This window comes from Megascapheus bottae, chromosome 25, assembly GCF_031878675.1.
Source record: "Megascapheus bottae isolate mThoBot1 chromosome 25, mThoBot2.hap1, whole genome shotgun sequence".
Classification (NCBI taxonomy): Eukaryota; Metazoa; Chordata; class Mammalia; order Rodentia; family Geomyidae; genus Megascapheus; species Megascapheus bottae.
This window is the reverse complement of record NC_143533.1, coordinates 4,973,268-4,987,345: the sequence shown is the minus strand read 5'-3', so window position 1 is coordinate 4,987,345 and position 14,078 is coordinate 4,973,268. Positions and strand designations below refer to the sequence as shown.

At 45.2% G+C, this 14,078-nt stretch overlaps 1 protein-coding gene and 1 long non-coding RNA gene across 2 annotated transcripts in view; one reads left to right on the top strand and one right to left on the bottom strand.

The window, feature by feature from the left end:
- LOC150046237 (uncharacterized) overlaps positions 1-14,078 on the bottom strand; it is a 56,419-nt gene that overhangs the window by 5,657 nt on the left and 36,684 nt on the right. The gene's annotated exons all lie outside the window — the stretch shown is intronic.
- Positions 2,810-12,462, top strand: LOC150046241 (cardiotrophin-2). Its single transcript, XM_090318669.1, has 3 exons — positions 2,810-2,843; positions 9,375-9,511; positions 12,004-12,462. Exons 1-3 carry the CDS (start codon positions 2,810-2,812, stop codon positions 12,460-12,462), a joined length of 630 nt encoding a protein of 209 aa, XP_090174795.1.

Here is a 14,078-nt window from a genome sequence, read left to right as displayed (position 1 = left end):
GCAGTGGATCCAGACAACCATGAACTGAAACCATGAGGCAAAATAAATCCTACTTAATATTGTTTCTCTCAGGTATTTATAATAGCCTCAAAAGTCTAAAACTCTCATTGAACCTGGTACTGGCCATGTAGATATGACAAAACACTGGTCTTCCATATATAATGCAGTGTGGTCAGTAACTAGAAGGGGGTATAGAGGTCTAGGAATGCCCCATCCCCACTAGGAGCAAGGTAGACAGAGAAAGCTCAAATGAAGGACCCACTCCCAAGACCATGTGGATGTATGGTATCAAATGGAGGAGGAAGAGGAAAGCAAAGGGCTGTCCAGCAGGAAATGAGTAGTCTGTATAGCTGAAGGAAAGGGTGGGAAAAACAAAAGCAAGACTGAAGGCTTTTCCAGGGATTTCTAAAGGCTTTGAAATGAAGACTTTCATCATGAGGGCACCAGGGACTGAAGGTGTAGGGTAAGAAAGGCACCTTGGGGGCTGGGAGTTTGGCCTAGTGGTTAAAGTGCTTGCCTAGCATGCATGAAGACCCGAGTTCAGAAAAAAGCCAGAAGTGGTGCTGAGGCTCAAGTGGTAGAGCTCTAGCCTTGAGAAAATCCAAGGACAGTGCTCAGGCCCTGAGCTCAAGCCCAGGACTGGCAAAAAAAAAAAAAAAGAAAGGCACCTTGCTCTTCCCTAACATGTCCTATCTACCAACCATCCATTTCTCTCTCAACGGTCTTGCTTGTTTCTGATTTCTGCCAAGCCTGATATAGCCTTGGGAAAGGTATATAATCAGGGATGGGATATATTTGAGGTTAATGTCGAGGGTAGGGTAAGGATCTAGCATAGAATTGTTTTGTGTTTGCTTTGTAGCACTGGAGATTAAACCTAGGGCATTGTGGCTGCCAGGCAAGTACCTGAACTACACCTGTCCCCTAGCTTTGTAGCGTATTTTTTTCTGTTCTGAATGAGCCTCATTATGGGTTTCTGGATATTGCTGGGGTTATGTATGAGGGTCCTAAGAGTGGATGAGCATCAGATCTCTCGGGAGCACATGTGTGGCTGAGACAAGAATGGGCTCAGAAACACTGGTTACGACAGTACTGTAGACAAAATCCCACAAACACACAGGAGGGCCTCATAGGAAGACCAAGGTAAGTGGCACCAACAAGGGTCTAAGAGTAGGAGTCACTATCCCTGTTTTCAGGTAATTAAATAGAGAAATTAAGTAACCTACCCAAGCTAGGGATGAACAAAGGTAGGACTTGAGTCCAAATCTGCTGACTCCTAAATTGCTGGTATCCTGTCTATTAGCTTATGGTGAGAAAAGAGGAGAGAGAATGAGACAGAGACAGAGACTGAGACAGAGACAGACAGACAGACAGACAGGCAAATGGACTAGAAGAGCAGGAAAAGAATGGACAGCAGAGCTGTTATTCTCAGCCAGGACAAATCACCTTAGGCAAACAGCTGAGCTTCAGGTAGAGGCTGGCTGATTCCTGTATCTGTGAAGGGACTCCTCAAAGTTTAGAGTGATAAACTGAAGACCCCAGAGGCAGACAGTGGATGGAGACTGACCTACTATTTTGGATGAAGCCCAGCCCCCCCCCCCACACCTGTGAATGGATCAGATTGAGTATCTGCCCCCTCCTTCCCTGCTCTCCTCCTACTACTCCACTGCCATGGCAGGGCCTACGCCTCAGTGCTCCTACTCAATGGGCCTTCTCTAATCCCCTGACGTCACCACCTGCCCCACAAGGGCCTTACCTGCCAGCTCGGCAGCCCCTAGCAAGGAAGATGATGTTTAGTAGCCCCCTCAATTCAGAATCATCTGTATTGGCAATCCCTTCCCTCCTTTAGCTTACAGTTAAGATCTGAGACATCCCAACTCCAGCCCTGAGTCAGGGACAAGGCCTAGGACCTGTCCTGATTTTGCCGTATTACTTCAGGTGAGTAGCGCTCCTCTCTCTCTCTGTCCCTCTCTGTCTCTCTCTTTCTCTCCTCTCTCTCTCTCTCTCTCTCTCTCTCTCTCTCTCTCTCTCTCTCTCTCTCTCTCTTCTCTCCTCTCTCTTTCTCTCTACAGTCCTGGGACTTGAACTCAGGGCCTGGGCACTGTCCTTGAGCTCCTCTTGCTCAAGGCTACTAATCTACCACTTGAGCCACAACATCACTCCTGTTTTTTTCTGTTTATGTGGTACTGAGGAATTGAACCCAGGACTTCATGCATGCTAAGTAAACACTCTACCATTAAGCCACATTCCCAGCCCATAGCTATCTTTTTCTAGATCTTGAATTCCTTAGCTAGCCATACTCTAGGATAACACATTGATTGACCCCTTTAGGCTTTTTCTCAGCTCTTTGTCATTTTGGAAACTTCTTTTTTGCCAGTCTGGGGCTTGAACTCAAGGCCTGAGCACTATCCTTGGGCTTTACTCAAGGCTAACACTCTACCACTTGAGCAATAGCACCACTTCCAGCTTTTCTATGTATGTGGTACCGAGGAATCAAATCTGGGTCTTTGTGCATGCTTGGTAAGTACTCTACCACTAGGCCAAACTCATGGTCCTTATTTTTTATTTTTTTGAGACAGGGTCATGCTATGTATCCTGGCTGACCTGGAACTCATAATCTTCCCGCCTCAGCCTCTCTAGTTCTGGGAGTACAGGCTTATGCCACCATGCCAGGCTGTAACCTTGGTTTCTATGAGTTCACATGGTCACTGTTGGCCTCCAGCATTGGACTGTGACTCTCTCAAGAGAAGCCTGTTGCCTTTCCATTCACCCTAGTACCACATACATTGTATCTATTAGGTAAATATGGAGCATGTCTCCTTCCCTGTCACCCTCAGCCAAGCAAGGTAAGAGGGAGCAGTATTCTTATGCCCCTAGAGACTGAGAGTAGTGTGCTAACTGAGCATGCTCAGATTCTAAGGTTGAAGAGGATATCAGCGGCTGGGCACGGTGGCTCAGGCCTGTAATCTTAGCTACTCAGGAGGCTAAGATCTGAGGATCACAGTTCAAAACCAGCCTGAGCACTAAAAAGTCCATGAGACTCTTATTTCCAATTAATCACTAGAAAACCGGAAGTGGCGCTGCAGCTCAAGGAGTAAGGCAGTAAGTAGCCTGGAGCTGAAGGGCTCAGAGACAATGCCCAGACCCAGAGTTCAAGTCCCATGACTGACCAAAAAAAAAAAAAAAAGGAAAGAAAAGAAAAAGAAAGAAAGAAAAAGATATCAGCCCACTGTGGAGAGGTTGATGAAACTCTGGGGAGGACCAGAATCTCACCTCTCTCCATCCGATCACTCTGCCACAGGCTTTGCTGGGGTATATGTGTACCTGTATATGTTCCCGTATTTATGCTCAGGCAGAGGATCTGCCAGTCTATCAGAAGCTGATACAAACCCACAGGAGGATCCATGCTTACTTGAATGAATGAACTTCATGGAAGCATATGTATAGGCCTGCTGAGTGCCCATGTGCCAGCTCGCATGTGGATGTGTGCATATCCCTGTATCCAAGGGTGCACCTGGCTGTGGGTGGTGGTGCTCCCACACCACCCTTCCTGACCCTTTTCCAAACCCCTTGGGAGCCAGAGCCCAATGCCTGGGTCCCCATGGGCGGAGCAGGGGGCCCGCCTCCTGGGGAGAAACTGGATCCCAAGACGTGCAGAGCAGCAGGGAGTAGGGCGGCCCCTTTGTCCCCCATAATCTCCTCCCCGCCCTTGCACCCTCCCTCCCAGCCACCAGAGTTTAAGGTCAAGTTTGGGGGCTGTAGGGTCTAGTGTGTCACATTAGTGTCCCTTTCCTTATTTTCTGTCTTGGGGGCTTCCACTTGGCCTGGAATAGACATCCTTCTCTGGGTTGCTACCACTTCTCCCTGCCTCATCACCTGGTTGGGTCTGCCTCATTCTTTGCCAGGATCTTGTCCACTGCCTGCCCGCCCTCCTTCCCCAAGGCGTGACTCCTTTCCCACCTGGGTGGTTCTGGGGCTCGGCCCCAGGTATAAAGCCACTTGAGACACCTGAGGGACAGGACAGGTACCTGGAAGGATACAGAAATTGCAGAGGAAGGAGCCAAGGAGAGAGCATGAGCTTTCCAATGGGTGAGTGAGGGGATGGGACTCCAGGGCTCAGAGGCCAGCAGAGAAGAAGGCGGTGCCGCTGGCTGCCTCCCTGGTTGCTGGTAGTCCTGACTCATATGCCTTAGCAACTTTAAACAGCCTGATGATGGCTGCAGCTACTTACACACAGAAGGCTTGCTCTATAATTCATTGAACAAATATTTATTGAGTGCCTATTATGTTCAAATACATCTTTGGTATCTACAGAAGACTGGTTCTAAGACTTCTCACTAGGATACCAAAATCTAAAGATGTGGGGCTAGGAGTTTGGCCTAGTAGTAGAGTGCTTGCTTAGCAACCATGAAGACCCAGGTTTGATTCCTCAGTACCACATACATAGAAAAAACCAGAAGTGATTCTGTGGCACAAGGGGTAAAGCTCTAGCCTTGAGAAAGCCCAAGGGGTGGATAATCAAAAAAAAAATTTAAAGATGATCAAGTTCCTTCTATAGATTGTTACACCTCCTATGTACTTTATTATTTCTAGATGATTTGTAATACCTAATGCAAGGCAAATATTATAGAAGTAGATAGTACATTATTTAGGAAAAATGACAATAGTAAAGGTCTGTGCATATTGAATACAGATACAACTTTCTGGGTTTTTTTTGTTGTTGTTTGTTTTCTGGTTTTTTTTGCCTGTCCTGGGCTTGAGCTCAGGGCCTGAGCACTGTCCTTGGACTTTCTCAAGGCTAGAGCTCTACCACTTGAGCCTCAGCACCACTTCCGGCCTTTTTTCTATGCATGTGGTACCAAGGAATCGAACCAGGGTCTTCGTGCATGCTAGGCAAGCACTTTAACCACTAGGCCAAACTCCCGGCCTCAGATACAACTTTCTATCTATAACTGGTTGAATATGTGGATATAGAGGCTACAGATACAAAACCCTCAGAAAACCTATAATGATGGCTCATGCCTACAATCCTAGACAATACAGGAGTGAAGAACTGGGCACTGGAGGCTCATGCCTGTAATCTAAATACTCAGGAGGCTGAGAACTGAGGATGAGGGTTTGTAGTCAGTGGGCAGAAAAATCCCCACGAGATTCTTATCTCCAATTAACCTCCAAAAAACCAAAAGTAGGATGCTGTGGCTCAAGATGGTAAAGTCTTCAGAGCAAAAAGCTCAGGTATAATACCCAGGCTCTGAATTCAAGCTCTCTGACTGGCAAAAAAAAAAAAAAAAAAAGCGGAGGGGTGGTGTATGAAGATCAAGAGGCCAGCTGGGGCAAAAAGTTCATGAGACCCCAGTTCAGCCAATAAAAACCAGGTGCTGCTGGCTTACATCTGTAATTCTAGCTATTCAGAGGCTAAGATCTGAGAGTCAAGGTTTGAAGCTAACCTAGGTAGATAAATCCAAGTTACTCTTCTCTCCAGTTAACCAACAAAAAGCTGGGACTGGAGGTATGACTTAAGTGGTAGAGTGCCAGCTCTGATTAAAAAAAAAAAAAGCTGAACAATAACATGAGCCCAGCCAGGCACTAGTGGCTCACTGCTACAATCCTAGCTACTCAAGAAGCTAAGATCTGGGGACTGTGATTCAAAGCCACACTGGGCAGAAAAGTCTGTGAGACTCTTATCTCCAACAAATTCCTAAAAAAAAAAAATCAGAGGTAGGGCTCTGATGTGGTGCAGTTGGAAAGCATTTGCCTAGCAAGTGCAATGTCTTGGGTTCAGTCCCCAGTACCCCAAAACAAAACAAAACCCTAAAGAAAAGTTTCAAAGCTGAAAGTGTTGCTGGGGCTCAAGTGGTAGAGCATTGGCCTCGAGCAAAAAGTTCAGGGACAGTCCATGTCCTAAATTTAAATCCCCTGTCACCCCCCAGATCAGCATGAAAAGAAAGAAAGAGAGAGGAGGGAGGAGAGAGAGAGAAGGAAAGAGAGAGAGAGAGAGAGAGAGAGAGAGAGAGAGAGAGAGAGAGAGAGAGAGAGAGAGGAAGAAGGAGAAGGAGGAGGAGAGAAGAGAGGAAAGGAAAGGAAAGAAGGAAGGAAGATAGAAAGCCAGACACGATGGTTCAACACCTGTAATCCTAGCGACTCAAGAGGATGAGATCTGAGGACCTCCGTTCAAAGCCAGTCCAGGCACTAAAGTCTGTGAGACTCTTATCTTCAATTAACCACTAGAAAACTAGAAGTGGTATGGCACCAGAGGTAAGGCAGTGGCCTTGAGCTGAAGAGCTCAGGGACAACACCCAGACCCAAAATTCAAGCCCCATGACGACTGACGAAGGAAGGAAGAAGGAAGGAAGGAAGGAAGGAAGGAAGGAAGGAAGGAAGGAAGGAAGGAAAGAAAGAGACTTTATAAATGTGTGTGTCATCCTAGTACAAAGGCATGTTAAATCTCTTAACATTCACGTTTAGTATAAAAATCAAGTACAGCTCGTGTGTCTTTCTTTCTTTCTTTCTTTCTCTCTTCTTCTTCTTCTTCTTCTTCTTCTTCTTCTTCTTCTTCTTCTTTTTTGTAGGTTGTGGGGCTTGAACTTGGGCCTGGGCGCTGTCCCTGAGCTCTTCGGCTTAAGGCTACTGGCCTACTTCTTGAGCCACAGCGCCACTTCAGGTTTTCTGGTGGTTAATTGGAGAAAAGAGTCTCATGGACTTTAGTGCCCGGACTGGCTTTGAATCAAGATCCTCAGATCTTAGCCTCCTGAGTAGCTAGGATTACAGGCGTGAGACACCTTGCCTGGTCAGTTCAACTGTTTCTTGATGTGAATGTTTGTTGGGAGGATATATTCACTTTGTGGAACTCATTAATCTTATGACTTGTGCGCTTTTCTATATATTTGTTACTTTTTTGTTATTATAAAAGAGATATACAGAGGGGATATAATTATATCTGACAGGTAGTGAGTACATTTATTTTTTTGACAATGTCACCCTTTCCCTTGCTCTCTGCCAGTTCCTTATTTTCAATGAAAACTTTTTCTTTTCAGTACTATTGGAGTTTGAACTCAAGAGTCAGGGTACTGTCCCAGAGCTCTTTGTGCTCAAGGCTAGTGCTCTACTTTGAGCCACAGCACCACTTCCAGTTTTAGGGTTGGTTAACTGGAGATAGTGTCTCATGGACTTTCCTTCCCAGGCTGCTTCCAACCATGATCCTCAGATTTCAGCTTCCTGAGTAGCTAGGATTATAGGTGTGAACCACCAAGATCTCTCTTTCAGCTTTTTGTTGTTGTTGTTTTACCTTGATTTTTGGTCAGTTTTGGGCCTGGAACTCAGGGTTTGGGCACTGCCCCTGAGCCTCTTTGTGCTCAAGACTAGTGCTCTAGTGAGCTACAATGCCACTTCCAGTTTTCTTGTGGTTTAATTGGAGATAAGAGTCTCAGACTTTCATACCCAGGCTGTCTTTGAACTGCAGTCTTCAGATCTCAGTCCTCTGAGTATCTAGGATTACAGGCAAGAGCTACCAGTGCCTCCTCTTCCTTCTCCTCCTCCTTCCTCCACTTCTTCCTCCTCATCCTCCCTCCTCTCCTTCTTCCTTTTAATGAACTAGAGTTTTTTGTTTTTTTGGTTTTTTGGGGGTTTTTTGCCAGTCCTGGGCTTGAGCTCAGGGACTGAGCACTGTCCTTGGAATTTCTCAAGGCTAGAGCTCTACCACTTTTGGCTTTTTTCTATGTATGTGGTACCGAGGAATTGAACCCGGGTCTTTGTGCATGCTAGGCAAGCACTCTACCACTAGGCCAACTCCCGACCCTTTAACTAGAGTTTCTACTCAAGGCCTGTGCTTACTAAAAAACCTTTCTACCACTTGAACCATGCCTCCAATCCTTCTATTTTTCAGTTAGGATTTCAAGTTTTGTACTCTCTAACCTTGGACTGTGATCACCCTACTTCTACCTTCCAAGTAGCTGGGATAATGAGCATGTATACAGCACTATGTCCACATTGTTCTGTTAAGATAGGGGGTCTCACATTTTTTTTTCCAGTCCTGGGAATTGAACTCAGGGCCTGAGCACTGTCTTTGGACTTTCTTCAAGGCTAGTGGTCTACCACTTGAGCCACAGCACCACTTCTGTCTTTTCTATATATATGTACTGAGGAAACAAACCTGGGTCTTTGTGAATGCTAAGCAAGCACTCTACTACTAGGCCAAACTCCTGGCCCCAGGAGTTTGTCCAGGCTGCCCCAAACTTCAATCCTCAAGATTTCTACCTCCTAAGTAGCAGGGATCAAGTGTTCCATATTTTAAAAAAGAAAATAGAAAAGAAGAGGAAAGTAGTCTTGGCTACCTTTTAAGGATGAAGCCAAGAGGATTTGCTGTAGGACTGGCTGAAAAGAATTAAGTCTTCAAAAATATACAAAGCTTTGGCCTAAGCAATTACAAGAATTCTGGAGGAAAGGCTGGAAATACGGCTTAGTGGTAGAATGCTTGCCTGGCATGCATGAAGCCCTGATTTTGATTCCTCAGTACCACATAAACAGAAAAAAAAAGCTGGAAGTGGCACTGTGGCTCAAATGGTAGAGTACTATCCTTGAGCAAAAGTAGGTCAGGGACAGTGCCCAGATTCTGAGTTCAAACTCCAGGACTGGCAAAAACAAAAACAATAGCAACAACAACAACAAAAAAATGAATTTTTCTGGAGGAGGAGTTTCTACTCGAGTAGAATTCTAGGTATTTTGAATTTAAGATGCTTGCTAATGTCTGAATGAAAATGACAAGAGTGGGCTGGGAATTTGGCCTAGTGGTAGAGTGTTTGCCTAGCATGCATGAAGACCCGGGTTCGATTCCTCAGTACCACATACATAGAAAAAAGCCAGAAGTGGTGCTGAGGCTCAAGTGGTAGAGCTCTAGCCTTGAGAAAATCCAGGGACAGTGCTCAGGCCCTGAGCTCAAGCCCAGGACTGGCAAAAAAAAAAAAAAGAAAGAAAGAAAATGACAAGAGTTTGCAGGGACAGTCAAAAGGAGTAATCAACTAGAAATTATCTACCAGATGATTATATACTGATATGGATATAAAAATAATTGCAGGCCACCAAGGCTGTCATTTTTTCCCCACTAGTACTAGGGATTGAACCAAGGGCTTTGTCATGCTAGTCAAATGTTTTACCACTTGAGCTATACCCCTAATCCTTTTTTTTTTGTAGTCTTTGAAATAGGATTTTGCTATACAGCCTAGAATGAACTTGAAATCAAGATCCTCCTGCTTCCTGAGTAGCTAGGATTATAGATATGGTTTGTGAGCCCAAATAAGCTGTACCTTTTGAAGGTGCTGTTAGGATGAACGAATGATTTGACAGGCAGGGACATGGTGTTGACCTCTGATTTTTTCTGCCAGCCCCCATCTGTTTCCTGAGCCTGCTGTTGCCACCCCTCAGTCTAGCAGCCCCCATCTCCGCAGCGGAGCCCATCAGTCAAGCCTACAGTCTGGCCCTCTACATGCAGAAAAACACATCAACGCTGCTGCAGACCTATGTGAGTGACACTGAGCAGGCATAGGGAACAGGGGAGGAGGACCCTGGGAAAGAGAAGCAGAGCAAGCCAAGGGATTCTTGTAGTCCAGGGAACTGAGACAATGTAAACCAGAGACATACTAACTCAGGTGTTGTACTTGTTGCCTGGGTCATCCCTTGTCTCATGGTCCCAGCTTCTACATCTATAAAATGGGATGGTGCTCATTCCTTTGCTGACCTGTTACTCAGTTGTAAGTAAGGTCTTTACATAGTCAAGGTGATTTCCACAGACATTTCATGTCATGTCACCTATGCCACTGAAGCCGTAGTAAGCATTCTATTCTTTTTTTTTGGGGGGGGGTCATGGGACTTGAACTTGGTCTGGGCACTGTCACTCAGCTCTTTAACTCAAGGCTACCACCCTATCCCTGGGCTCTGGCGCTGTCCCTGAGCTCTTCAGCTCAGGCTATTGCTCTTGAGCCAAGCCCCATTTCCCGTTTTCTAGTGGCTAATTGGAGATAAGAGTCTCAAGTCCTTTTGTGCCTGGACTGGCTTTGAATCTTGATCCTCAGATCTCAGCCTCATGAGTGGCTAGGATTACAGGCATGAGCCACTTCTCTACACATTCTTTTTTTTTTTTTTTTGCCAGTCCTGGGCTTGAGCTCAGGGCCTGAGCCCTGTCCTTGGACTTTCTCAAGGCTAGCACTCTACCACTTGAGCCTCAGCACCATTTCCGGCTTTTTGTCTACGTATGTGGTACCAAGGAATCGAACCCGGGTCTTCATGCATGCTAGGCAAGCACTTTAACCACTAGGCCAAACTCCCGGCCCTTCTCTACACATTCTATTATGAAGATCTTACAGACTTTTTTTTTGTTCCATTCCTGAGGCTTGAACTCAGGGCCTGGGTGCTGTCCTTGAGCTTCTTTGCTCAAGTGTAACACTCTACCACAGCCCACAGCTCCACTTTCAGCTTTTTTGGTGGTTAGCTGGAGATAAGAGTCTCATAGACTTTCCTCCCAGGGCTAGCTTTGAGCCCCAGTCCTCAGATCTCAGCCTCTTGAGTAGTTTAGGATTATAGGTGTGAGTCACCAACACCTGGGTTTGCTCTCTAAGTTACAGATAAGGACATAAATTCAGATAGTTTGTATGAGGGAAGAACTGATAATGCCAGCATCTCAAACTACGTCTATGGATATCAAGACACAGCTTCTAGTTGTCATCCCCATCCCACTGTATAGGAGTGATGCTGGCTCAGTCTACGCTATACTTTTTGTTTCATCTGTGTGGTAATTAATTACACTGTAAATCTGAATGTCTGAAATAGACACTGGAATACTACTAGCTACAACTCCATCTTCCACCTTAACCCCGCTTCGCTTCCCTTGCAAATTACCCATCTGCCTGGCCCCAGGGTCTTAAGTTCACAACTCTTTCCTGTTTTATATTCTAGGCTAACAAGTAATTATAAGTTATAGTTCTCATATCTCTAGTCTCATATCTACCTCTCCTTTGTTCCCTGAATAACCTTGGACATCTCTACTGTAAGACAGGAAATTTATTTTTAATTTTTGTTATTGTTGGTTTTGGGGCTTGAACTTAGGGCCTGGGTGTGTCTAAGCTTTTTTGCTCAAGACTAGTGCTCTATCACATTGATCCTCAGCTCTACTTCTGGCTTTCTGGTGGCTAATTAGAGATTAAGAGTCTCACAGAATTTCCTGCCCTGGCTGGCTTTGAACTGTGATCTTCAGATCTCAACCTCCTAAGTAACTAGGATTATATAGATGTGAGCCACCAGCGCCTGACTAAAACAAGAACATTAAACACAAACAAACAAGACAAGGGACTAAGTGATCTACCAATTAGGAGATCTATCAGTGTGTATTTAAGAGTAAGACTTCACTAGAGAAAGCTCAACTAAATTTAAATCATTAAAAATTACTTGTTCATGGATAAAATTTGTAAATCCAAACAAATAAATATTAGAAATCAAAAAGGTCAATTTGGGGACTGAGAGTATAGCCTAGTGAAATGTGCTCACTTAGCACATACCAAGCCCTGGGTTCAATTCCTGGGTACCACATACACAGAAAAAGCTGGAAGTGGTGCTGTGGCTCAAGCAAATGTGCCCAAGGACTGTGCCCAGGCCCTGAGTTCAAGCCCCAGGGGCCAAAAAAAAATCAATTTGTAACTACATCAATAACATACTTGGACTGAAAACATAAAAATATCTCATTTATATTTATATTTTTTATTTAGATATATTATGTTAAAAATCATGGGGTTTTCATACCCTTATTGTGGGTCAAAGTTATGATTTCCTATCAGCTTCACAATGATACTGCCATGTGTGAGTTAGGAAAATTTGTGGTTCTCTGGGTTAGGACATCACAACTCCTGAAGGCTGGTTAATGGTGGCTCCTCCTCTAAAATGTTTATCTCAGAGAGCCCATGTAGACTCAGAGCCCCAGGCACCCCTTTGGTCCTCTGACCTCTGTCTCTGTCGTTCATATAGCTCCAGTATCAGGGCAGCCCCTTCAGTGACCCTGGCTTCTCCGCCCCTGAGCTCCAGCTGAGTAGCCTACCACCTGCTGCAGTCTCCTTCAAGACCTGGCATGCTCTGGATGATGGGGAGCGGCTGAACCGTGCCCAGGAAGCCTTCCTGGCCTTGACTCAGCACCTCCAACTTGTGGGAGATGATCAGAGTGACCTGAATCCTGGCAGCCCCAACCTGCTGGCCCTGCTCGGAGCTGCAAGACTCAGGGCTCAAGGCCTATTGGGCAACATGGCTGCCATCATGACTGCCCTGGGGCTGCCTATTCCCCCAGAAGAAGACACTCTGGGAGTTGTTCCCTTTGGGGCCTCTGCCTTCGAGAGGAAATGTCGAGGCTATGTAGTGACTAGGGAATATGGTCACTGGACAGACAGAGCTGTGAGGGACTTGGCTCTGCTCAAAGCCAAATACCCAGCATAAAGGATAAGGATTTCCTGTGAAAAGCTTCAACACTTATTTCACAATAGAATTATCTGCCTTGCTCCTGGGCCAAAAAAGAAAAGAAAAAGGAGCTTCATTTTATTTATAAACAGGGCTGTGTGCCTTGTGTTTTAGAATATTTCCTGGAAACCAATTCAATATTCTTTACTTCCTGGCCCTTTCTGATCAGGTCCTGTGGCCTCCCTTCCAGCTCTACGTAGGCTCTACTTACCCTTTTTGTGGATTACTCATTTGTGGTACCTTCTTCCTACTTTCTGCTTAGAAGCAGCACCCTTGGCCTGGGCTCTCCCCAAGAACTTCCCTTTTCTGTAATTTTGGAGAATTCCAGGGATAGCCTTCTTGTCTACCTCAATTCCTATGTGAAGATGCTGACTTTCTGATCAGATAGACCTGCTTCTTGATGTTCATTTCCTTCTGTAGTCTACCTCTGTCCTTGTCTGCTATCCTTTTTTTCTGTCTGGAGGAGCTTCACTTCCTGATCAGTGGAAGTCTAAATCTCAAATGCAGCCACTGGGACTCAAGTCTGCATCTGTTTCCGTCTCAAGACACATCTACTTCCTGTTCTGGACAAACAGATGGCTCCTCTGGCCTACATCTTTCATAAATCTCATTTTATTTTTGTATAAGGGCTTGGAATCAGAGCCTCATACTCTCCCTTAAATTTTGCTGGAGGTTGACACTTCACCACTTCAACCACATCTCCACTTCCAGTTTTTTTGCTTGTTAATTGGAGAAAAGAGTTTCTCAAATTTGTCTGTCCTGGATGACTTTAAACAGGGAGCCTCACATTTCAGTCTCCTGAGTAGCTAAGATTACAGGCCTAAGTCGCCAGTTCCTGGCCATGAATCTTTTCTTTTCTTTTTTTTTTTTTTGGGGGGGGGGTTGTTTACTGTGGCTTGAATTTAGGGCCTCATATTTTCACTTGACTTTTTCACTCATGGCTGCAGATTAACTTGCATGGACTGTCTTCCAATAGTGATCCTCAGATCTCACCATCCTGGATAGACAGGTAGGAGCCTCCAACAACTGTCAGTGCATCTATTTATATTGTGCCTTTTGGATATGTGCGGAGGACAAATATCCAATAGGATATTTAAGGAGAATACTCCTTAAAGGTGTATCTAACCAGGTGTTGGTGGCTTATGCCTGTAATCCTAGCTACACAGGAGACAGATCTGAAGATCACAGTTCGAAGCCAGACAAGCCAGGAGATTATTTCCAATTAATCACCAGAATACCAGAAATGAAACTGTGGCTCAAAGTGATAGAAGACTAGCCTTCAACAAAAAAGCTCAGGGACAGTGCTCAGGTCCTAAGTTCAAGCCCCCAACTGATCCCCTCCCCCCAAAACCACTATCTTCATGTTTCACAACAGGTTATTTTTAGTTTACTTCTAAATGTTTTATTTACAAAGAAAATTAATTTATTTTCAAATAAAACTTGTTCAAAGTGTCACTTCTCTTACACAAACCTGGATAAGAGTGTAGGGGCTCTGCGGGGGTGATAAGAACCAGACTATTCAGGGAGGAGGGCAGGTCCCTAAGGGGTGAGAGGGGAGGTCAGCACAGCAGGTAAGATGACCCTGGGGAAGGTGG

Excerpts from the sequence above, each read along its gene's own strand:
- LOC150046241 (XM_090318669.1), top strand. The coding sequence starts at position 2,810 with ATGTCTCCTTCCCTGTCACCCTCAGCCAAGCAAG. Across the intron at positions 2,844-9,374 it reads GTCACCCTCAGCCAAGCAAG|CCCCCATCTGTTTCCTGAGC; the intron begins GTAAGAGGGAGC and ends TTTTTCTGCCAG. Across the intron at positions 9,512-12,003 it reads CAACGCTGCTGCAGACCTAT|CTCCAGTATCAGGGCAGCCC; the intron begins GTGAGTGACACT and ends TCGTTCATATAG.